This window comes from Ochlerotatus camptorhynchus, unplaced genomic scaffold, assembly GCF_037179485.1.
Source record: "Ochlerotatus camptorhynchus isolate MF236.1 unplaced genomic scaffold, CSIRO-AGI_Acam_v1.1 ptg000539l, whole genome shotgun sequence".
Taxonomy (NCBI): Eukaryota; Metazoa; Arthropoda; class Insecta; order Diptera; family Culicidae; genus Ochlerotatus; species Ochlerotatus camptorhynchus.
In genome coordinates, this window is record NW_027041022.1 from 890,251 (window position 1) to 917,010 (window position 26,760).

Here is a 26,760-nt window from a genome sequence, read left to right on the forward strand (position 1 = left end):
CGTATGAAATAACATAAAAACACTTTGAATGTAACAACTCAAGGCGGGAGTAGCCGTCAACAATGCTGATGATGGTACAGCACGCAACAACCACCCTACTGCTTTCTCTCTGAGATGATCACGTTGGTCATGACGAGAGGAGCAACACAATAGTTGGGTAAAGAAGAACTGCATTATAACACACCATCGACTGGAAATGCTCTCGCGACGTGGGGCTTTAGGTAGTGATGAAAACGTCGCTAGAACTATTCCACAGCCGCAGTCAGTTTATGAGCAACAAGAGGGACGCACATTTTTGCCTGTGGACTTGGAGACATACTTCAAGTCCCCGCGTACATCGTACGGGCTAGGCAAAAATGTGCGTCATCTTGAAAACTGTCGCTTTAATGGCCCTTCGCTCATTTTCAACTTCTATTCAATTTTCATACTGCCGTACTCTAACGGAACTATCCACCTACCCTCTTCTAAAGATCATTCTCTAGCTAATAAATCATCACACTAAAGCTTCATGTTAGCATTTCCAACCAACTCTGAAAATCGTTAACTTCGCGTATGAAGTAACATAAAAAAAACTTTGAACGTAAAGGAAGATTGCGGGGCGAAGTCGAGGGCACGGAAAAAAACTCACATGATTACCAATCGCATCCGGGAGCTACGAGTCGAACGATGCAAGAAAATCTTAAACATCCTTAAGCGACAAAATCCGGTAATCCTGTTCACCGACGAGAGCATGTTTACCGTCGATCCCGTATCAAATTCCAGAACCGACCGGTATATTAGTTCTATTCCGGTAAAAGACATGGCCAACGAGCACAAGAACGTGTATCTGACCAAGCATCCTGCTAGCGTTATGGTGTTTGGATTGGTGGCTTCCGATGGCAAAAAAAATGGACCCGGTGTTCATTCCAGAAGGCGACAAGGTTAACACGAAGGTCGACATCGGGATTTTAAGTAAGTATGTTCTTCGGTGGATCAAAGAACAGTACGGTCCGAAGCTAAATGTTGTATTTCAACAAGATGGGGCTCCGTGCCACACCTCGAACCGCACTCAGAAGTGGTTGCTGGAACATCTTCCGTTCTGGGCGAAGGATATGTGGCCGCCATCCAGCCCCGATCTTAATTCGCTGGATTACTCAATATGGCGCGTCATGAAGGCCAAGGCCCGTTCTAAACGCCACCCGCCGAGTACAGAAAGCCTCAAACAAACATTGACCCGTACCTGGAGAGAAATGGATCCAGACTACAATATTAGAACCTGCCGTACATTCCGGAAGCGTGTGGAGGCCGTAATTGCAGCAAGTGGAAACTCCATCGATGATTAACATAAATAGTTTAAGACTCTGAGAAACATCCCCCCTTTGAAAAAATAAAAAAAGCTCAAAAACGAAATTTTTGAGATTTTTTTAAATTTTGACATTGCTTAATGGTGCAACATTATCACGCATACGGTAAGCTGATCGGCCCAGGTGATCGGGGCCTGCGAGGTTCTGACTATCTGGAAAATTTGCTGCCTATGGCAATGTTAATCAACTTACCAAGGTCTTCGACATGGTTAGTTAAAATTTCACTTACAGACTCACCGGCGCCACAACAAAATTTAAGTTACCAAGGCCTTCTGGATGGTGAAAATGTAAGTTTTAAATTTTCCCGTTCGGTCGTTTATATGAAAGCTAGCACCACGAAGTGTGTTAATTTTGAACTAATCTGTCTACCATGAAAAAAGCCTTGGTTGCCTGAAGAAGTATGCTGAAACAGCAACTTCCCAGATGATCGGGCACATGAAATATAGCAAAAACTGGAACATGACATGTACAGTAATTCCATGTTGTGGCAGTATTCTGATCTAATCAGTTCACCATTCGAAAGGCAAATTTTTAGAATCTAAAAACAAAGCACATTTTGGAAGTTCGTATGCACACTAGCGTCGCATAGCTAATAATATCACCTCTAATTTTGATCATGTGATCTGATATTAAAATCAAATTTAATGCAACTTGTTTAACAAAACAAAAAAATAATAGGGTTGAAAAAGCTTTACCCATCCTGAATGAGGGCAAACTCGGAAAAAAAAATTTTCTTGTATTTGTGTGGTTTACATGTATGACTTGTAAAGTGACACAGATGCGTCTTTTCAAATTTAGTTCTTTTGAAATTTCAATTATTATTAATAACAGTTTCTAGTCCTATCAGGCCTGTTTCAGAGAATTACCACTATGGTGGGATTGGTATGGAACACTATTTCAGCACATAAACTATTTATACCACTGGATAAATCACAAACGAAGCCATTTGCTTCAACCGCATTTTCCCAGCTCCTCTCTGTATTCAATAATTCAATAATCGACATCGACATCAACATTCTTCATCAAGGAATATGAAGAAAGTCCGGAGCTTTACCGACAGGCGCTTCTCTACTGAGTCGTAGCCAGTCCAGAATAGAGCATAAAATAATCATAAATCGTTTATGTACACCTTTTTTCATCGTGGTCTTCCTTTGGTTCGTTTACGACCTATGCTTTCACACGCTTACCTGTTTGTGAACAGGTTTATCTTCCCGAAGCCTCACACAGGCTCCAGCCAAGCATGCCTTTGGTGCGCATATAAAGATTAAAATCGAAATGATAGAACGATCCCTGCAGGACTTTTATTCGCTGTCGCCGGGTGGGGGCTCCGAACCGAGCTTTACACTTTATGGTGGTGCGGTGGTATGTATCGCTGCTGATGTAAGTACACTAGTAGGTTCCATTTTCACATGCCAACAACAGAAGCAGAACCAAATGGACCTTAAAGTCAACTGGCGGCGGTACGGATTCGAGACACACAACCGGCCAGCAACGGAACACACACATATACAGATTCAGCAATCGTCCTTCGGTATAATAACTTTAAAACACTCTACCGAGAGGCACGCTCGGCACATTAATCCTCTGGAGAGTCCAACCAGGATAGACACCATGGCAGCCTGCCAGCGCCAGGATTACTCGAATGGGTCGTTTTGTACACTTGTATGTTGGCTGAAGCTTACTCCTCGTGGATAACTCGTTTCCATACCGATTTTTTTTTTTTTGTTTTTCCCATCCAGAAGTACGATAATATGTCATCTCGTGCTACGTGAGCGCTTGACCCGTAGCAGCAAGAAGCATCAAACAGGGAAAAGCGTGCCATTTGTTGGGAAAAATTGTATATTTAAATTAATATCCCCTTTTATACTGGTACCCGGGAGTTGTAACATGAGTCATTAGAGCCTCTAGCACCGCTGGTCCGTCATTTTTTGAATCTGAAATGGTACTTGAACACCCCTTGATTGAAGTTTTTTTTGTTAACTCTTGGGACATTTGTGAATTGTCTGATTTAGGCGGGAGGGGAATGAATGTTAACCACTCTGCCAGGGCCGTCCCCTGATCTGAGAATGTGATACGTGGAAATTTGCTGGTCGAGCCGCTGCGATTGATAGCTGACATGGGTGAAGGGTCTTGTTTCTGAACGAAGCACCATTCGCCTCCATCACTTTTGATGTTTTGAAATGATTATGAGCATGATACTGATGAAGGATCGATTTTTATTCATGCATGGCATGCAGCTAGAGATGAAAATATTTAAATATAGCTTTCTTGTTCTAAGTTCGAATAACAGTACCCTCAATTCTGATTTTAATCGATTTTCTTTCGTTTCAATGTTGTCCTCATAGATGAATACACAAATAAAATCGCTTTATAACTAAATTGAGTGCAGCAATGAATGCATTGGATTTATTCTCAAATGAACTCAACAAGAAATTGAATTTAAATTCAATAAAACGTGAAGAAAGCCAGTAGTCCAGAAATGAAAAAACATAGGAAAATATTTTGACTCAGAAATTGCAACTTTATCAGAATAGTGCATTCTGGAAAATTGTTGCTAATAATTAGGCCATTATTTTGCTCAATGTTCCAAATAAGGTGGTCCTAAAAATGACAAATAAAAGCTGAGCTTATTTATTTTGTTATCATGATGAAACCTTCAACAAAATTTAAGATAAAGTAATTTAAAGAAACTATAGTGGTAAATCTTATGGATATTTTTGTATGCCATAACAATTTTATTTCAAATAAAACGTAAAAATTGTCTTCCATAACTTTTTAAAACTTATATATTTTCACTTACGTAAGAACCTCCTTTAACCCATTTTTACAATAGCTTTGGTCAATTTTAATAACATTAATAAAGCCATTTCAATTCTTGATATCTTCAGCTGGGAGAAGAAGGAGGATAAATTTAATCTGGCAATCGAAAGGAGATGTTTCAATACACATTTTGTAGGTAAAATGAAAGCGTAATCGTGCTTAATTACATGTATTTCGAGTTATGACAATAAAAGTTTCTGAAGAAGGACTACGTCTGTGATTTTTATATGGGAGTACACGTTGTGAAAACCAAAAATGGAACATGTAACAACATTATGAAAGATTTTGAACATTAATAACTCAGCTGCCCCTGGACGAATTTCAATAATTTAACACCAATCGATCAGAAATGTTTCCACACATCAAAACAATGCTTTTGACTGAATATTTTCAACAAGAAACTATTGAAAAAGTGGTAATGTCAAGCATTGTCCATTGTACAAATAAAAATTGATAATTTTATCACTGTTTTCATGGAATAAACGTTCTTCCCAAACCCAGTCGTCATAATCGAGTACCACTTGGTTGCACATCATTCTGCTTTTAGCTGAAAAGAAATAAAAGTGCGCTACTGTCTAGCCTGAACTCAGAACTTAATCATTCTTTGCTCGACTGTTGAGCCGCTCAGTCCGTATTTTCGCTCGGGTTTTTCGTTTCGATTTTATTTCATTTTGTGCAGTCGCGTTGCGCCGTGGAAGTGTCGCCACCTTTTCGCGATCTGGCAAGTTTACTTTAACTTGCAAACTCGAAACAAATGGTACGAAAACGTGCCATTGAGACAGCAGCGGGCCCTTCAAAGAAGGTGCTAATCAAGCCCAGCACATCGCAGGATGACACCAGAAAACGGGTACTGCAAGCCAACCAGTATGCAGTACTTCCGGAAGAAAATGGCGATGGTGACGCCGTTTCCATTGCAAGAAGAGAGCGGATTCCCCCGCTTTTCACGCTGGCGAAGGATGTTGCCAAGCTGGGTGCCGAACTGGAAAAAACATTAGCTGCTGCCTCGCTTTAAGCTTTGCAGCATCGGTACCAAAATCATGTGCTCCAGCCTGGAGGAGTACACATAAATATGATGTTTCCTGAAGGACATCAACGTGGACTTCTTCACGCATTATCTGCCATCGAGCAAGCCACTGAAGGTGGTTTTGCGTGGATTATCGTCGTTCAAGGCGGCTGTGGTGAAATCCGAGCTGGAGCGACTTGGGCTCAAGCCTGAGGCAGTGTACCCGATGAACCGGCGTTCCAACCACAACACCAGCTTTCGTGATCAGTTGTTCCTGGTGCACTTCAAAAAGGGATCCACCAGTCTTGCAGCTAAGAGATCCAAAATCTGGGACCTGTTTCAGGTCATCCTCAGTTGGGAGCATTACAAACCCCAACATCGTGATCTCATATGGCCATGGCACCAAAAACTGCCACATGAAGACAAACTGCGGCAAGTGTGCTGGAACTCACTCAACTGCGTCCTGTGAGCAAGATGATGTCATCGAGCCAACGTGTGTCAACTGCGGTGGAAACCACCAAGCCTCCAATCGTGGATGTCCCAAGCGAGTAGAGTTTATGAATATCCGTCGGAAGGCTACAATCAACAATCAGCCCGGTCGCCTCCGTAATCATCGTTCGCCTCTTGTACTCACGGAACTCCAGTACCCAGCTCTCCAGCCCCGTCGACATGTTCCGAACCTAGCCTCGCTTCCACTCAACAACCAACAAGCCAATCCTGCGAATATCCAAATGGTTCTCAACAGTTGGACAGTTCAGCATCGTTTCGCTGCTGCTGCGGCCCAGCCAATTCCAGGTTCATCCACCGTCCCTGGTTTATCATACGTCGGTGATGTCTCAGGTGAGCCTATCGACGATTCTCCGTTCACCTAGGAGGAACTTGTGACGCTCGTGGCTGAGGTCATCATCATCATGCGCACCTGCAAGACTCGATCTAAACAGCTACATGACCGTGAAGCCGATCGTAAATTGGAATGCTTGCTCCTTGAAGAGTAGAAACATCGAGTTTGTTGACTATCTCAACGAACGGCACATCGACATAGCCGTCATCACCGAGACTCACTTGAAGCCCGAGCTGAATGTCTTCCTTCCTGACTTTCGGCTCGTAAGGCTTGACCGCACCAGCTCCGGGGGAGGAGGAGTGGCCATCACTGCGAGACGGAACATCAGCTGCCGGCTACTACCAAGCTTCCAGCTGAAAACTATCGAAGCCATCGGAGTTTAGGTGAGCACATCGCTTGATCCAAGCACCATCCTCGTGGTCTACTGCCTCAAGCAAACCAACATTAGGGACGGCTCGGCCGCAGACCTCCGAAGAGACATCATCAAGCTAACACGACGGCTACAAAATTTCATCATCGCTGGCGATCAAGCCTGGGGCAATAGTTGGCGAAACCAGAACGGCACAATCTTGTACAACGATCTGCAGGAAGCCCACTACAAAATCTTGTGTCCAGACACTCCCACCCGGTTGAGCGGAGCTCATGCCACCATCGACATCTTCATCAGCAACATTGGTGATAGCATCTCTCAACCTATCGCCTATCAGGAACTGAGCTCGGACCACTATCCGGACCACACTTCGGTGGTGGCCGAAGTAGGTTCCTCGGCCAATAGGTTTCAAGTTTCCCGGCGAAATTACCATCGTGTCAATACAGCAAGTGTGGATACAGCAATCGACTACGACGTCCTACCGGAGTCGTTCGAAGAAGTCGATCGGTGTCTGCAAACCATCGAAGAGGCGATATCCCGTGCCAGGGAGCAACACGTACCAGCATCCAGACAGGTGAGTCATACTCTGAACCTTTACAGCCCAACCAAAGATCTTATCAGGCTCCGTAACACCATTCGTAGGCAGTTCCAGCGTTCTGGGCTGCCCCATTTGAAGACCAATGTCAATAGGCTAAAAAAATTATCCAGGCCAGGATGGTGCATCTCAGAAATAACGATTTTTCCAACAAGAGAGAGAGAGCGCCCAGATTGTGCAAAACCATTTTGGACCCATCCCTACTCATAACCTCAGTTGAAAAGGCCAATGCTCTTAACCAACATTTTGTGATTTAACATAATCTTGGCCAAACCATGGTGAGCCCCCATAGGCCTGCCGTACTGGAGGCAATGTCTAGAGTCTCTGACACCCCCGTAGTAGTGCATGATGATAGTAGAATATCGGCTGATGAGCTGATAGCAGCTGTTAGAAGCACTAAAAACATAAAAGCCGCGGGTATGGATGGTGTAATCAACCTCGAGTTGAAAAACTTGAGTATTGACTTCTTCAACCATCTTACCGTTATCTTCAACAAATGTTTGGAGCTTGGCTACTTCCCTGCATGCTGCAAGATAGCCTAAGTGATTCCTACCAAATAACGCTTCGCGACAATTCAGGATCTACCTCGTGAAGATCATCAAAAACTACTTGTCGGGCAGATCATTCCAGGTCTACTTGAACAATGTCCCCTCTGATACGTTCAACGTTGATGCAGGGGTCCCTCAGGGTAGCCTGCTTGGGCCTATCCTATTCAACATTTTCACGTCACACGTTCCTCCCCTGCCAGGTGGTGGTATCCTGTCAATGTTCGCAGATGACACCTCCATCATCTGTAAGGGTCGAGTGATCCGTGCTCTGGCGAGTAAACTACAATCAGACCTGGATGTTCTGTTCGACTTTTTCAAGAGCTGGAAGATTTATATCAATGCAGCTAAACCACAAACCAATCTGTTTCCACACTCGAATTCACCTCGGCTTGTTCCGCCAGCTAACGTCAAGATCCATCTTGACAGCACTCCCATTGAATGGGAGTCTACCTTGGTCTCACCCTCGATAACAAATTGCTATTCCAATCACATGTAGACAAAACATCCACCAAGTGTAACATCTTGATCAGGTCGCTCTACCCTCTGATAAACAGGAAGTCCACCCTGTCCCTCAAAAACAAGCTTGTCGTCCACAAGCAGATCATTCTGCCGACTATTGAGTATGGTATGCCAATCTGGAAAAGCTGTGCTAAGTGCCACCACCTAAAGCTTCAGAGGATCCAAAAAAGATCCTCAGAATGATCCTTAACAGTCCACTGCGAACTCGTAACTCTGAGATTCACCACCTGGCCGGTCTTCAAACACTCGAGGAACGAAAGACGTCCACGCTGGAAAGGTTCAGAGTTGCCTATCTGCGATCAAACCACCAGATCATTTGTGATTTGGTAACCTAGTTTAAGTAGTTAGGTGGGTTCCTGTGCTGAAGTAGATAGGTTATCATTTTTTTTTAAATTCAAACGAGAACAAATCCTTAAAAGGGTATCCTGTAAATTAGTGCTAAACGCAATCATCACATTAGAATAACCAATTAACTAGAAAAAAGATGAAGAGCCAAAGGCTAACCAGTTGAAATGTAAAACCAAATGTTGAAACTTAAAAAATCAGCAAATAAACGTAAATTTTACTACTTACTAGCCTGAACTCATTTTCGCTTTGGACGGCGTGGTGAGCAGGCAGCAGAAGCAGTAATAGCAGCAGTTGGAAGGTGGTGGCAGGTTAGGTAGTCAACTCTTCTACCTAACAAGCAACAATGACTGGAGGAAAAGGTCTAGGTACAGAAGGCGCCAAGCGTCATCGCAAGGTTCTTCGTGATAACCGCCATCCGTCGTCTGGTTCGCCGTGGCGGTGTCAAACGTATCTCCGGTCTGATCTACGAGGTGTGCTGAAGGTGTTCCTGGAAAATGTGATCCGTGATGCTGTCACCTACTCTGAACACGCCAAGCGTAAGCGGCCATGGATGTCGTCTACGCTTTGAAGCGACAGACGCACACTGGACGTTAATCAACACCAACTTTGGCAACAAAACGGCCCTTTTCAGGGCCAACAAGCTTATTACAGTTAAGAGTTGGAATAGAATTTATCTGTGCCTGTTTGTCCATATTCAGAACCACACGCCCCCAACCACCACACAAAATGCTCTCCAGAGTTATAATATTGTAACCAAACTTGGAAGCAGGGGTGCTCGACCTTCCCCGATTTGCATGAAACTATTCATAATTGTTTGTTATGGGCAGTGATTCCATAAGCATTCAGCTAACAACCCAATTTTATTACTTTATTATAATGGCTACCTTGTTAGAGATTTGTATCGATTTTTCTCATTTAGTTTACTTAAACTATTTTTTTTAATTAGGTAGGTTCCAATTCTAGACATTGTAGTTTCATTTTTATACCTATGATCTTGACACTTCTACCTATGAGATTAGTACTTAAGGGGGTTAGGTTTTGATAAGTTCTTTAGTGGGAATGACACTAATGAAGACTGCACATTGTAGTCGAAATACGTATCTGTTACGGATTCCAAAATTAATTAAGGAATCAAATGGAAGATAAACTTTATTGCTGTTTTGACGTAGGACTACGTCTGTGATTTTTATATGGGGGTACACTTTGTGAATACCGAAAATATGTAACAAAATTATGAAAGATTTTGAGCGTTAATAACTCAGCTGCCACTGGACAAATTTCAATAATTTTATCACCAATCGATCAGAAATATTTCTACGCATTTGCTAAATTTAAGACTTTATAATTTCAAAATATCACTATTGAAAATTGCACAAATGTGCAATTGTTGCTATGATAAATAAAATTATCACCGATTTTCTGCGAAAAGCGGTTTCCCTAGCACAGATTTCAAAGTTGAATTCCATCCGGTCTCACCAAACGGTGTTTATTCAATCACTGCGTGATGAGTGGTGGTGTTCTCGAGTACACAACGAAAGCAGTGAGCTGCAGCCCACATGAGCATCTATAGAAGGAGGAAGAAGCCGCACCGCTATTGATTGGAATCAGTAGCTCTTCGTGAGTCGCTGTGGGCCATCTATGTCAAGCTCGTCATACTAAAGAGTACAAACAGATAGAACCCCGCTCAAATTCTTATTCCTACACATAGCACAAGCTCCTACTGCAGTTAACAAATAAGATTTATTATATAACAATATAAGACCACGTAGTCCTACGTCACCATTGCGTACAACCACATAGTCATAGGGCTGCCCCTTGTAGTTTTTACTAACGTTAAATGCAAACTTTTGGAATATTTAAAAATGTACCCAAATCGTAAGATTTGAGCTTTTGGTTAAGTTTTGCTCAAGTGGTTGAACTTTTTTTTGCAAAACTTATAGAATCAAAAAATCTGACAGGACATTTTTAGATGTATGGGTTGAAAATTTAGTTTTTAATTTTTACTTAAAAAATTAATCAATCATATGGTTATTTTTCCCAGAGAAACATTATTTTCTCTACAACTTTGTCTCGGCCGTTACTTCGAACAGAAATGCCATTTCCGTGCTCCTTTTTTAAAGATGAAGATGAAAATTTTACAAGATCGAAAATGGCCGAATTTTAGCAAAAATGTAAATCATTGCCCAAAACAAACAATTATGGATAGTTTCATGCAAATCGGAGAAAGCCAATTCAAAAATTCAGTTTTAATTAATCGCTATTTTGCCTAGAACTGGTCTTTTTTGGCACAATTACGTCCCTACCGTTACCTTACGCCGACTCTAAACTTAGTGTTTTCTGAGCACTTCTACAGTTGTTATTGGTGAACTTTCTTAGCAAGTACCATTTTTGCATTAGTATTATTGTGTAGCTAAAACCACAGACATACAGACGGTACTTTTTGAATAACGTCTGTGTGTCTGTGCTAAAACAAAGACACTCTATGCTCAGGGAGGTCGTGAAGTTTTCTCCACCCCTTTGGCAAACAATTTTCGCACAGTCTCATCAAAATGTGTTTTGTGTGCCCAAAATCTCAACATAACCACGAAAGTTTGCCAAATCTCATCACATTTTGCGCTGATTGGTTAACGAGAGTTGCTGTCTTCAGACCAATACTACCGACTAAGCGCCCCCAGTCCTCAACATTCGGTTAACCATTAACCGAGCAGACGTGACGCGGTTACACTCAGTTCATTTTCGAGGATCCTCCTTTCGAAGAATTTCATTACATGCCATCCGCGACCGATAAATCTTGAAAATCTGTAAATTGCCCTCACTGATGCTTACCAACGCCACCCGTTGTGTTCTAATCCTACCAAAAAGTGAAATATTTTCCAGGAAGTCTAAAAAGGAAAACGTGCTCTTACTCATGGGAAGCGAGAAAACACCCACCCCATAAAGTCACACTCGTAGCGCCTTGTCTCAGGGCAGGATTGTCACTCGACAAGCGACGTGCTTTCAGAAAGTAAACGAATCGGAAAATTGAATAGCTCGGTTCGAGGAAGCGCCGGCACCAAGTCTAGTCTCTTCATGCCGGTATGTAGGTACTAAGGAAGTTGTATGTTGTAGGGAAATCGCTTCGAGCAGCTTTTCCGTCTTCCAAAAGATCAGCTGTGCACTGTGGTGTACCGGTAGAGCACTGACAATATGTGCAATCTGCAGTCAAATGCGTTCTGTGGGGTCGATGAGGAGGAATGCATGCTGGTGTGGCATATATAGTCATAGCATAGGTCGAGTGCGGAAAAGTACCAACCCTGGTGGTCTGGAAGCTGCTTGCGGTTTGACGTATGCCTTCTGTGAGTAGAAAGCAGTCCCATAAATGGTATGAAAATACGTCATACATAATCATTAGGGTGCATCGTTTTGAGGAAAGTGTTGGATTTCTTATAGACCACCCGCCAGTTTGATTCATAGCCCCAGAATATGAGTCAAGGCAAAAATGGTAAATGTTGTTCAAAAAAGTAGTGTAAATATCTGTTACATTAATGGAGCGCCATTTATTATACCTACAAGTGTAAGTTATAGATCCAGTAAAGTTATGATATATTTAATGATATATACCAAATGTTGTATGCAACCGTCAATATTTGCAAGCAATTATTGCCATTTTGAGAGAAACAAAACATATATAAGGTAGCACAAATGGTTTATATGGAGATTTTGGTGAATTAGTATGGAATTTTTTTTTTTAATTTCACTAACATTGCATTAACTTTGTTTCTAGTTATCCAAACGATGAAAAAACTAGCATGTGTTTGCCGTAAAATTGTACAACAAGCATGTTATTTTTGTGATGAAATTGTTTTCATTTTATGGCAAATGTTCATCTATCAATTTACTTTATTTTGTATTTTTTCGTTTATTTTTTTATTTTTTTTTTGAATTGGTGACAATCTGATCATAGATTGTTGGTCATAGGCATAGCCACCACATATTATTATTTTTTATGCATTTGGAAAACTAAAACCAAAGTTAGAGGGATTTAAGTGAAATTTAAAATGCGCCCATAAAAATGTCAAATTATTTAAGCAACATCTAAACTGCCAAAATACTGTGGCATAACAGTCCCATAAGCATTTCTGGCGAAAATGAATTATACATTGGAATTGATTGTCAACTATCATCACTTTACAATGGCACCCTAATAATCACACGTGGTGGGCAAGAATCTGCTTCAACCCCTAGGGAGCTGCGACATATGCAGCATATGAGATTGTCACCATCATCAATGAGGATTATTCGAAGAACGAACGTAACATTTGGGATTAATGCAGAGGAATCAGCTCAATCATTAAACATTTTAACGAAACATACATAAATCCTGTTGATTCTGTTTCTGCTGTGTAATGTTGAAGCGGTTAAAATACGTTCTTGGGTCGATTTGGTGAGTCTGTTCCAATTTATTCTTTTAATTATTTTCCTTGTATAATTGTTATGACAATCGTCGGAGGTCCTAGTAATGAGATCTGTTGTGTGAGATACCTCTATTGTGAAGAAATTCTTTATTTCCGAGAGGTCCGTGCATTTCTCCATTTTTAGCGCTCCATGCAGCAGTGAATACATATTGATCAATTAAAAGAAATCGCACTGATGGTGGTTTTTCATCACATCACATCAAAACGCAACTTAACACTCTTGTTTGTTTTTTGTTTGAGAATCTCCTGTTAAATATTTTGTGAATTTTCAAGAAATATTCACTTAACGTAGAAACTCGCTGTTTTCGTCGTCGATGCCATTGTAGTTTCCAATACCATTCGATTATTTAAAATTAACCATCAACCGTAAATACTACACTGGAACCTCCATTTACGGACCAAATTGGTGATTCATGAATCGAGTAAGTGCGTGATAAAAAATCTCATTGATTGGGAATAACTCGTAAAAAGAGGATTTTGAAAATATTGTGAAATATTCCAGAAATGGACGCCATTCTGACAACCAAAATGGCGACATCGGGTTAGAGAAAAACTGGAATATACTGTCACATACCCCACAATATGGATATTTTTGGAAATAAGGAGGCGTATAGAGACCATATATCGATGTCTAACGCCATTTTGAAAATCAAGATGGCGGCTTCCGGCTTCAGAAAATAAGAAAAATACTGTCAAATACCCCACAATATGAGTATTTTTGGAATCGGAGAGACGTGTAGGGACTGGAAATCGATGTCTGACGCCATTTTGAAATTCAAGATGGCCGGTTCCGATTACAGAAGAACAGAAAAATACTGTTAAATAATATACCACATGGATATTTTTGAAATCGGAGTGGCATGTAGGAACCGGAAATCCATGCCTGGTGCCATTTTTAAATCCTGTATGACGGCTTTTGGTTAGCGAAAAACAGAAAAATACTGTTTAATAACCCACAATTTGGATATTTTGGAGGTGACGTGTAGGACTGGAAACCCGTGTCTGACGCCTTTTTTAAATTCTGTTACAGAAAAACAGAAAAAAATACTGTTTAATAACTCACATTATGGGTATTTTTGGAATCAGGGTGAAGTGTAGTGTGACATGTGCATACTACATGTCATTGCTATTTTCCATTATGCATTTTTAGCAGACCACACTTGTGGGATAATGCTGCGTAGGTAAATCTCACCCGGCATCGAACCTTCAGTTAAATGCTTGTTCATGACCATTTATGACGACAAACAAAAGTGTCGGATAATCGCCATCAGTGTCCGAGTAAATAGCAGTTTATATACTCGGTGCATCAAGTGTATCCAACTAAGCCTCTGTATGAAAAATAAAAAATAAATCAATTACATTTCAACCATCAAACGCGACGTGTCGTAGACAGTGAAAGATATAACGTTCATGAGTCCTGGAAACAGGATTTAATAGTACGAACCAGATATATATGTATGACGCCATTCTGGAATCAAAGATGGTGGCATCCAATTACAGAAAAACTGGAAAATCCTCTCAAATATCCCACAATATGGGTATAATTGGAATTAGGGTGACGTATAAGGACTAAAAACTCACGTCTGACGCCATTCAAGGTGGCAGGTTCCCATTACAGAAAACAGAAAATACAGTTAAATATACCACAATATGGGTAGTTTTGGAATCGGAGTGGCGTGAAGGAAACGAAACTCCATGTGTGACGCCATTTTGAAATCTAAGATGGTGGCATCCAGTTACAGTAAAACTGAGAAATACTCATAGTTGATTAGAAATGCCATCTAACATGAAGCTTTAGTGTGATCATTTATTAGCTAGAGAAATGTCTGAAGAGGATAGGTTGATAGTTCCGCTAGAGTACGGCAGTATGAAAATTGCGCACTTTTTTACTGTAGATTTGAAGAAATACTTCAAGTCTCCTCATTCATTCGTTCATTTATTCATTAAAGACGTGTGCGTTTGGATAAAGGGTGTCCCACATCAAATTGCATCACGGAAAAAAACGCTGTAGAAAATTACATAGTTGACCGATATTTTTAAAATGTTCAGACAATAAATTATAACCCATTAGTTATTTCATTCAACTTCAATACCATAACCGTACGCTCGCACCATACGCTCAACTACACTCATTAGGTTCTGTGCAACATTTGGCTGCAGCTTCTTCTGTACGGAAACCCACTTTTCTTCATGTCTTCCTCAGATTTGACCTCCTTATGATGCTTCCTTAGTGCCTGCTTCATAATAGCCAAGTATTTTTTGATGGGCCTTAGTTTCGTTGCGTTGGGAGGGGGGGAGGGGTTCAGTCCTTGGGTACGAAAGTGACCCCGTTGGCTTCGTTCCACTCCAGGCCAACATTTGAATAGTGGCACAAATCTAGATCCGGCCAGAAGATAGTAGGGTCCTCGTGTTGCTTCAACAGAGGAAGCAGACACTTCTGTAGACACTCCTTGAGGTAGATCTCCCCGTTTACAGTCCCGATAGTCACGAACAGCGCACTCCGTTTGCCACATGACCAGGGCCCACATTGCGCATCTCGAAACGAAACACATGATGAGACTCATCCATGATGAGACAATGAGGCTCCGTCAGCTTCTGGGTTTTACAGTTTCCAGGCCCGTGATTTTCTCACCGTATTTTGCCATTCAAAACGATTTGGAGAATACTGCACTTTGTACGTATGCAGTCCCTCCCGGTAATTGGCTCTCTGAACGAAAGATTTGGACAGATTCAACTTTTTGGCCACATCCCTGACCGAAGCATTGGGATTCCGCTTTAACGCTTTCACGACAAGCTTGTGATCCGGATCACTAATAAAACATCCATTCTGACAGCATTTCTCCTTCCGTTCAATGCTCAGAGTTTCGTAGTAACGTTTAATCACACGACTCACCTGCACTGCACGATTCCAAGTTGTTTTCCGATGTCCCGATGAGCGAGTTGAGGATTTTCCAGGTGCTTGCGCAAAATCAATTCGCAACGTTGCTTTGCAGGTGACGCCATTTATTCCATCTTTCACAAAACTGACAGCGATAAAAAGACAGTGATGCAATTTGATGTGGGACACCCTTTAGTACTGTCGTATTAATCGCCCTTTTCTCATTTTCAACATCTGTTCAATGTTCATACTGCCGTACTCTAGCGGAACTATTAATATACCCTCTTCAGACCTTTCTCTAGTTAATTCATTATGACACTAAAGCTTCAAAAAACACTTTGAATATGGGAAAAACTGTCAAATACCCCACAATATGGGTATTTTTGGAACCGGGTTGACGTTTAGGGACCGGAAGCCCAGTAAGATGCCAGTAATGAATCCAAGATGGTGGCTTTCAAAAAGACCCCACAATATGGGAATTTTTGAAATCGAAGGTTATTGTAGGGAGCAGAAATGCATGTCTTAAGCCATTTTGAAATCCAAGATGGTGGCATCCAGTCATCTTCTTCTCCGCATTTCAAGCTTATTGCATATCACATATTATCTTATTGCGTTCTCTCAACTTTGTGTTCAAGATGTACTGCCACAGTTATTAATTGAGAGGTCTCGATGCCTGTACCATTTTTGCATTAATATAACTCTGTGGCAAGTACAATCATACTCTATGCCCAGGGAAGTCGAGAAATTTTCCATTCCGAAAAAAATCCTAAACTGGAATTGAACCCAGCCACCTCTAGCTTGATATTGCTTTGCAGCTTTACTGACTGAGCTAAGAGAGGCTCCTATCCAGCCACAGTCTTGGATCAAAATGGTGTCAGACTTGGACTTCCGGTCCCTATACGTCACCTCGATTCCAAAAATGCCCATATTGTGGGGTATTTGACTGAATTTCCTAGATTTTCTCTAGCCGAGAGTGGCCATTTCAGATTTCAAAAGGACGTCAGTCATCGATTTTTGGACCCCACACGCCACTCCAATTCCAAAATTACCCATATTGTATGGTATTTCACACAATTTCCCAGTTTCATTAAATGACAATAAAAAAAACATGTTTTTTGGAATTTACTTCGTTAAAACAAACTCGTTATTTTGGATTTACTTCGTAAAAAGAGGAACGTAAATTAAATACTGCGTAAAAAAGACGAAGGTTTCAGTGTATTTACATTCTGAAATTGAAAAATAAAGGGAGCTCCTTAAAGTGGGCGAACATTTCATAAATCAGTGAGTAAACCGAACTAAATTTACTTTGACAGCACTGCTATTAGGGCCCCTTCTCCTGTGCAGACATTTGTCCATACAAATTTTGTTTAAATTTTATATGAACCGTAAGCAAGTTACATACTCCTCCCCCTTTCTTCCCAAAAACGTCTACGTGGATTATTAATTAATACTATTTTAGATACATCGTTTTTATTCATGCCATTTCAGATACATATTCATTGACCAGAGGAAGCCATCTGGTGACCGTCATCTTACAATGAGACCGCTATCTTATTCAAGATGATTTTGACCACTTTCCTGGAGGCATTCAGAACATGTCCGAGTGTGCTCAGTTCTATGCTATTTAATGTGTCGCATAATGGGCTTGGCATGTTTCAGGTTACTTTTAGTCGCATGACCAAAGGAACATGGTTCGGCCATATCTCCGGAACCAGTTGACTGATTCCAATAATATTTATTGACGTTCTATGGGACCATTGCATCTTTCGTTTGGCGTTTTGGTACCGATTCAGTGCAGTGGCTGCTGAAAAACGATCGAACCATTTTTTACCACACTGGCCACTCCTCCAGAGGCACCCGAAATATATCCGGATGTGGCTAATGCGGTTCTGGGAACTTTATGAAACTACCACTGGTCATGTTTATGAATGATCATGTGTTTGAGGATTCAACTTAGGGATTTTGTGTATTTCAGGCTGTTCTTCTTCTTATTCTTCTTCTTCAAGCTCAGAGGTTATTGCATAAAAGCTTATGGCGTGCTCTCAACTGAGTGTTCTAGATGCACTTCCACAGTTATTAATTGAGAGTTTTCGATGCCTGTACCATTTTTGCATTAGTATAATTGTGTGGCAAGTACAATTATTCGCTATTCCCAGGGAAGTCGAGAAATTTTCTAACCCGAAAAATTCCTAGACCAGACCGGGAATCGAACCCAGCCACCTCCAGCATGATCTTGCTTTGTAGCTGCGCCTTTACCAACTGAGATAAGGGGAGCCCCGTATTAGACTCATAACTCGTATTCGCTAGAACGTGTTCCATCAATATCTCCGGAACCAGTGAACCGATTCCAAACATATTCAATCTCGTTCTTTGATATCACAATGCCATTCGTTAGGTGTTAGTTGCATCCGATTCTGTTTAGTGGTTGTTGAGTAATCAATCCTACATTTTTTGACAGACTGGCCACTTCCTCAAGGGGTACCTTGAAAATGTCCGGCTATGGCTAATGTGGTTCTGACCACTCGATAAAATAACAATTGATCTTAATTGAAAAAAAAAATAGTCTCGACCTTCTCCGATTTGTTTGAAACTTAGCATAATTGTTTGTTATGGTGAATCAGTTACATTTGAGCTAATAAAGAGCGTTTCAGAATAATAGAGTCTCGTTAAATCTTGTTGTCATCAAACATTGTATCTCAGTTGGTTTTAACACGAAACACACAAATTTTAAGTCTGTGGATTTGGGGGCGACCCCGGCGTAGTGGTTAACATCTATACCTCTCATGCCAAAGTCACGAGTTCAAATCTCACCCCCGGACAAGTCACGAATGACCTAAGAGTGTTAAAGTGACCATGATAAAAAAAAAAAAAAAGTCTGTGGATTTGCAGAAATTTATGATTTTAAAGCTAACTTGGCCAATGGTTGGAAGTAGCCTAACATATTCCAATGAAACTTGGGTATAAGGACTTTGTCAACACATTTAGAAATAATCACCTTAAATTAGGTGTTTAAGGTTCAATTTACTTTGATGCATTTTCGAAAAATTCAAAAGCAGTTTTTTTCGACGCATTCTTTCAGATTGCTAAAAGCTCGCATCATTTTGTGTAGAATAGCAAAAGGAATCGAATAGTGCGAGCATTTCGCAATCTGGACTAATGCGTCGAAAAAAAACTGCTTTTGAATTTTTCGAAAATGCATCAAAGTAAATTGAACCTTAAGGCAGGCATGGCAAATCAAAGCAAGATCTAACAGAACCCACCATTGTTTTTCAGCGAATGTAAATTACATTCACTGAAAAATAATAAAAAGTTCTGCCCGCTCTACAATCAATCGTAGTTTTTGTCAAGTAACGAACTTTTCAGTCTCGGAGTTCTTAATTTTACATGACATTTTCGTTTACGTTTCATCTTTTATGTCAAAGATGGATTCCGTCAAGCATAAAATTAGTTATTTCTTAGTGTGCTTTCACAACTTTGCAAACATGTTTTCCTTAAAAAATGTACACCACATTTTGAAAAGGGAACATATTTGTTTACGTTTTTAAAACAAATTTTTGTAACTAACACACGATAACATGAAAAACAAAAACATTTAAAAAATTTTGTGCAAGTGTTTTTCCTCAAATTCAACATTTATAAAAATTTCGAATTATAGAAATACAAATTGCCTATCATCAAGTCGTACATATACAGTGTATCTCAAAATTGATTGTACAACCTAGACGATTTTTTTTTAAACATGGTGAATAGACGTATTTTTTTAAATCGTGGCTGGTGATTGAATAAATGTTTATTGATTTATTGCTATAATTTTGGTCTGTATTGGAGAAGCCTGTATGAAGCGAGATTTATTTTAATAAAACGCTCGATTTTCAACTGTTTACCTAGTGGAAGAATTTTAGTAAAATTAGTGGCAGATGAATGATCTAAAAATGAGCAAAATTTCAAGAAAATGTTTTCATTTTATATCAAGAAAATAAGGTTTTTCAAGAAAATATGCACTTTCCTTAACTTGCTCTAACTTGTTGTAAACTCATCCAAATATGCCCAATACTGGGTCAATTATTGAAAAATGTACCCTGAGTCAACTGCCAAAAATTCAGAGATTTATCTTTTCAACTTGTGCTTTTAGAGCCGTTTTTTCTAAAATTTAAGTAATGCTGTACGATCAATTTTGAGATACACTGTACATATATACTGCAACTGCCTTGGGAAAACTAATGAATACATCATTCTACCATCTCAAGGTTCCTCCAAAGTTTACAGCAACGGATGACAGTAGACCACAAGTCAGGAGCTGGACGAAAACCGGGAACAACGCGCAAAAAACCGAGAGAGCGCTGATTGCTCATTTCAAGTGGAATCAGAACATTTCAACACGGGACTTGGCCAACAAACTTGATGTTTCCCAAAGTTTCGTCCAGAGGGCCAATAAACGATCCGAATTAAAACCGTAAAAGGTGCCGAACTTCCCAAATTGCGACGAACGCCAAAAGTGTGTTGCCAAATCGCATCCGGAAACTCTACACGAAACTGCTAACGAAATACCGGTGCTGCGTCATTGATGATGAGACCTACTTCAAAGCGAATTTTAAGCCGGACAGGAGTATTTCAAGGGTTAAGACAAATTTGCTTTGGATGACCGTTTCAAACGGAATAAGCTTTCGAAATTCGTTACGAAGTACCTTATTTGGCAAGCCATATGCACTTGTGGCAAACAGAGTGAACTATTAGTGACCAAAGGCACCATAACCGGTGTTTTGCCTCGATTTGGCTGCATGCCACTACCAGAAAACCGTGCAGGAGTGTTATGCGGCTAATCCTGTGGATGACCCCACCAAACTGTCCTGAACTCCGTCCGATCGAAACCTAATGGGTCATGATGAAGCGCGAACGTCGGAAGACCAATGAAGAGGCGAAGGACGAAAAGAAAATGATGAGGAAGTGGGAAACACTGAGAAAAATGTATCGGAAACACTGTACAGGCTCTGATGGAGGGCGTCAGTTGCAAATGTCGAGCATTTTACTCAAACTCATCCTAAAGTTTAACTGACGTATGTAAGCTGAAATAAATATACTGAACTACCCATAATCGCAAGTCAGTCCCATCTGTAAAAACCTGGAAATGAGAAAACAGCGTTCAAAGATTTTACAATTTTTCTGATTTGACACTTATTTTAGAGGGATAAATTTAAAAATAAACGTACACTGTGATAGAATGCATCTATATTTACCAAAAAATATTGGATAAAATTTCGTGAAATTTTTATTTTATGACCAAAATCTGAGTGGGACTGACTTGCGATTACATGTAACGTCAATGAGAAAAATAACCGCAAGTCAGTCACAATTCCATGACGATGCTGCATTAATTTAGCACAGTATTTAACAGTAGAAAGATACCATGGTCCCATAGAACGTTATTGAATGTTTCTGGATTTGTTCCGCTGGTATCAGAGCAATGGCCGGAACATATTCCGGTGACTAATGGGTCTTCATCAGACCAGAGCTTTTCATAAACGTGCCAAACCCACCATGCGATAAACCATTTCAGATGAGAATTCAAAAAATAAGATCAATAATAGTCATGATGAGTGACCAGCACCATTTTGGAAGCACCCGGACATGTATCGGGTATCCCCGGGGAAGTGGTAAATCCTTTTGACATGAACATTCATCAAGCGATACAGCAAATCGCATGATAATTCAAAGCCATATCAATTGGCGGTCAAACTGAGTATCGTAAGAACTATCTGTCTTGAGACAAATCTCATGATGCGATGTGTTGTCTAACATTTCTAAAATATTTTTTAATAATGGGACTGACTTGCGGTTACTTTTCGGTATGGGACAATTTGACTTGGTATTGTTTTTCATGTTCTTGAACAAACCACCTTCAAAATTGACTTGCGATTACCGGCAGTGAACTGCTGCAACAATTTGGTTTCATTCCGATAACTATACCCGATTAACCAATCAATCTAAAGTGTCACAATAATTATCGACTCACCCTTTTATACCCAGTTCAAACTAGTGCAAGATACTAGACGAATTCAAAAAAATGTATTACATTAAATGTTAGTTTCATTTCCTATCATCCTCTGCAGCGAATCCCGCAGAGAATGATTTAAGTTGACCATGCAGACGATTATTATTTCGTGTTCTGTCTACGCTTTTGACTATACTAGCTAGCTTTTTATTTATAAAATTTTAGATTCTACTAAAAGAAAACGACGCACACACTTGCAACGATTCTCTTCGATTCCCATCAGCAGCAAAAAAAAAAAGGACACGAAATTGAGTATTTGAGGAAATGAGCGCTTCTTATACGCTTTTAACCTATCTATATTTAGAAGCATGAGGAGGGTTCGGGGTTTGAATGCAGACGGCAAATTTTTTTTCAATTTTTTTTTTACATAATTTAATACACTTACTAACACTCTCTACATTTTCCGGTCTAGAATTTTCATGCTGCCTCCACAAACATCCTGTGATGATGAATCTCTCATTATTGTAAGCAAAGCTTACATCCCCCGGGTTGGAGTAGCAAAAAAAAAAGTCATCGGCATGATGTAAATTTGCAAGCTGACATTTTATACTGAAGTAAGAAAACCATAAAAATAGACCGTTCAAGATGAAATCGACCTAGTAGAGCAAATCCACGCCATATAGTGAAACAATAAACAGATTTCAGATTTCACCTCACAGAATTCTATGAAACTTCGCATAATTGTTCGCTAGTGGCAATGAACATAGTTTATGCTGGAACTCGGCCATTCGATGTGTTTCAATAAATCATAGCACGAAAACGGCTCACCTGATCAAAATGACGGCTGAGACAACGTTTTAGGAAACTGGATTCCGTATTTAGAAAAAAATACACACTGAAAAAAATTCTAAAATTTGCCAACAATATTCAAAGTAAACTATAGACAAAAAGTGGAATTTAAATCCATATTCAGAGCTCAAAATAACAGTCCACAAAATAATCACCTGATCACCCTGGCATTTTACATCTAAAAAATACTGCTCATCTACTTACCACTAGCCGCACCATCAGTTCGATGATAAACCAAACGTTACAGACCAACTCGACGTAGAAGAATGCTTCGTGCGGTTGACCGTACGTTTCCTGCCAATTATCGACTATATTCGCCCCCTTGCCGCCCCGATAGGCGGACGATATCAGCCTACCAGCGGGCCGTTGAAACAGTCCACTGCCAAAGCTGCCGCTGCTACTTTTCGCTGGACTCCCTTCCCTACTGACAGCCACCGTAGCAGCAGGAGGTGGGTCCACATGCACTGACCCTTCGTCTTCTTTGCCACTGTTACTGCCACTACTGCTACTAACACTATCCGTTTGGCCGAAGCTGGTCACGTTCGCAAGAATCGCACCAATGCTGCTGCCGCTGGTCGATACGTTCAGGATGGCCGGAATTTCCACTCGTAGCCCCGGATGGGTCTTTAGACAGAACGATATCACAGAAATGCAGATGAAGAAAACCGAAATTCCGGCTACGATCTGAAAGATATGTTTCCAATCAAATCTCATGCCACGTGTGCTTCGGAGTGTGACGACATTCATCTGTCATAACGTCTTTCAGAAAACTACTAACCTTGGCTCCGGTTGAACTGGAAGGCTCGTCAAAGAGAGCCCAAATTTTGGGCTTTGTCCGCTGCCAGCAAGTCAGCTCACCGTTGAGAAGAGCCTCCTCGAAGCCAAACAGCCGGGCGATGGCTTCCTCCGATGGTTGCTCGTCATCCAGTTCCAGCTTGTCCAATATGGCCAGGGTGCTCTGCGAAAAGAAAACACGGAACGGAAGAAGGAAAGTTCAGTCACGATAAATAACAAGCAAGAACCAGTCAGTGTGCGTGGAACGGAAAATTGCATTATTATTAAACGCTTGTTTAAATAACGGAAAAATGAAATTTGCTAGCTGTTTGTATGTTTGCTGTTTGGCGCTTTCTTCGTCGTCGTTGTTGCTTCAAAGAAGTGAGTTTATCCACTCGCCCCATGCGCCGCTGGTTTCGAGTTCACCAAACTCAATTTTCAGAATCTTACTACGAGTTGAAATAATTCAGGGTTGAAGATAGGGGAAGTGAAAAAAAAAATCTACGAAAGGGTTTCATATTTTTTTACAAATAGCTGCAAACTTCGAAACTTATGCAAGCTCAAATTACCCGTCGCTCTACCTTCCATTATCCAAGTATTTTCACAAAGTTCTACGAATTCATGTTTACAAGAAACGCTATGATGCTGTTTACCCAATTTCGTTAAAAGTCGTTACTCTTTATAACCGACCCGCACCCCGATCCAGTTACCACTTCACCGACAAGCTCCGGAAAATGATCCGGTTGCTCTCCATTGCTGCCCACTTTGAAATACTTTTCCTTCTAAAGCCATTCTCTCTTCGTCCTAATTAAATAGTAAAACTTGCAACGGAATATTAAATTAGGTTGAACCATTTGGCAAATCACCCCCTCACGGTGGCTGATCTGACGTCTACTAGGAGTTTTTCACATCGCAAGCTGACGCAGAACGAACCAGTTCTCTACTTCTCAAGGTCTCACCAGTCGCGACCGAGTCGAGCTTTATGCATAATTTAAAGCTCCCGGTTAAATGCGAGCAAATCGAGCAAAGATGTATTTTTTTTTTGGTCAAATTCTCAAGCAAATCTCTGCATCCGTTCTTCTCGTTCTTAAGCCATCATCGCAGCACCACTCGCTGGCTGTTTTAATTTATCAAGTTGAAACTTTTTATGATACACAGTCTTGCTCTGAACGAACGACATTCAACAGGAGCTGTTTGCTACCGACCGCGCCCACCCACTTCATTAAATTTTCTTGCCACCTTATCAAACATTGCTGCTGCTTAGAGCAGCTCCTAGTCAAACGAAGGCGAGCAAGTTCCACGTCGATACGGAGTGCCTACGAACAGCAGGGAGAAGCCCAGGCTAATCTACTCAACAAATTAGCCTCCAGGCTTTTGAGTGCACTGCTGCGGTTTTGTGCTTTGCGTTCGTGCTTATTGAGGTTGTAGCGGGTTGCTGGGTAAGGTGGTTGCTTCATTTATAGTTTGTATAAAGCGATGACGATAATGATGATTGTGGGATGGATGATGTCGTCCCTGAGAAACCGTGGATCAAAACAATTTAAATACAAATATATCTTTTAAATTTGTCGAACCTCTTAACGGAATCCCTTTATGAAGAGCTTTGAGTGTGTTGGTTCATTTCCATTAAATTCCATTATGGTTGCTTAGCTTTTGACAGATACGCGTATTTCGTCTACTACTTGCAGACTTCATCAGTGCCAAGTGGTGTTGAGTACTTCGCGTTGATGAAGTCTGCAAGCAGTAGATGAAATACGCGTATCTGTCAAAAGATAAGCAATTATAACGGAAGTTAAAGGAAATAAACCAACACATACAAAGCTCTTCATACAAATATATGTTAAAGTTCATTTGTCCACGCGAATCGATCTGACTCGACCTTTTCTGATCCGCGTGAAACTTTGCATAGTGCTGGAGGAAATATTTCGAATATTGTTGAGAGGAGCGTGGATTTTCCATTCGAGGCCGGTAACTTAGTTGAATCTACAGCTGTTCTTGATAACGCTTTGAAAACGTGTACCAATCAACTCGTTGAGCAAAAGTTTGTTTCTTTGAAAAACTCGAACAGCTAGTACAATTTAGATCTTTTGCATTTTAAACGGAAAACGGGACAAATGGTACACAAAGTTTTGTAGATCAAATAATGACAATCATTGGACTAGGTACACAATCGCGCGTAATAAGTATTCACAATCGTTAAAGAAAACTCGTTGTGAATGTGTTCAGAGGAAGATTGATCAGCATCAAAACAACAGCAAAGATTTATAGAAAATTTTGAACTCTTTATTAAAACAAGTTACAACAGTCAGAACAAATAATTGCATCTAAGTTTAATTATTATTTTGTCGACAGTGTTTCATTGATTAATCAATCCATTGAATTGATCGATGAACCTGACGAAATAAAACAGCCAGCTAATAGTAGTGGTAGATTTGAAGGTTTTCAAACAATGACATTAGATGAACTAAGAGTTACTTGTTTTTCATTAGGAAAATCGACTGGAGTAGATAATGTTAAAGCAAGAGTTATTCAAGATTGCTTTCATGTCATTGGCCAGATCTTGCTGGACCTTATTAATGAATCATGCAAACTGGACATGAGCCATAAATTTTGAAGTCAGTGTTCACTCGGCTGTCGACAAAAGCAGGCCACTCTCAATGTGCGTCACGCGATCGTCTGTTTCCTCGGCAGCAACCATTGTGTGGTCCTCCTCATTGTTCTTCATCAACAGTTCTTTCAGTCGATGCGTCGTCGACTTTGGAAAGCAACCGTTTAGTGATGAATGTGTGAGTGCTGACCACGTTTTGCGTCCATTGCTACAATCACAGGACAGATAGGTAACTCAGAGCAAACGGTTTCATCTGAAACTGAGTTCATGCTTTTCTTGTGATTTTTGCTATTCCTTTCTATTTTCATTTCGCAGTGCACATGATGATTTTAAATCTTGTATGAATTGGTATAATAACCGTTAAAACATTTTAATTACAGTACGCTCTTAATTGTTTGAACATGCAAAAATTAAATTTTCTTTTTTTCAATGCTTGGCCAATCATTATTGATGTAATTCCAGCGGTTTTGTTTGAATACGTGAATGGGATATTACATTGCTTTGCATAAAATCACTATTAGTAATACAATTTGTTTGAACCAATTATAAATATATTTGATGGGATGTTGGTGAAATGTCTCGTTTTTAAATATGGTGATTGCAAATGTGTTCGGGTATCAACTATGTATGTATGTTTGTACAACTATGCTACTTGCTGTTCTGAGTCTGAAAATATTGAAAAAATGTGATTACTTAGAAAATTGTTCTTTCGGTTTTTCTTTGCAATTTTTCTCCATCGTGAAAATTTTCATGCAAAACATTTTTCAAATTATATTTTAATGAATTTATGAGATAATTTCACTTAATTATAATACACTTTT

General features: G+C 40.3%; 1 protein-coding gene across 3 annotated transcripts in view; it reads right to left on the reverse strand.

The window, feature by feature from the left end:
• The window catches only part of LOC135713132 (potassium voltage-gated channel protein Shaw-like), a 301,944-nt gene that overhangs the window by 75,854 nt on the left and 199,330 nt on the right, over positions 1–26,760 (reverse strand). For all 3 annotated transcript variants that reach the window (XM_065236241.1, XM_065236240.1, XM_065236242.1), the window contains 2 exons: positions 23,336–23,515; positions 22,762–23,241 (listed from right to left, as the gene is read on the reverse strand). In XM_065236241.1, coding sequence (XP_065092313.1) covers positions 22,762–23,241; positions 23,336–23,515 — 660 coding nt within the window. The remainder of the gene's footprint in view (positions 1–22,761; positions 23,242–23,335; positions 23,516–26,760) is intronic.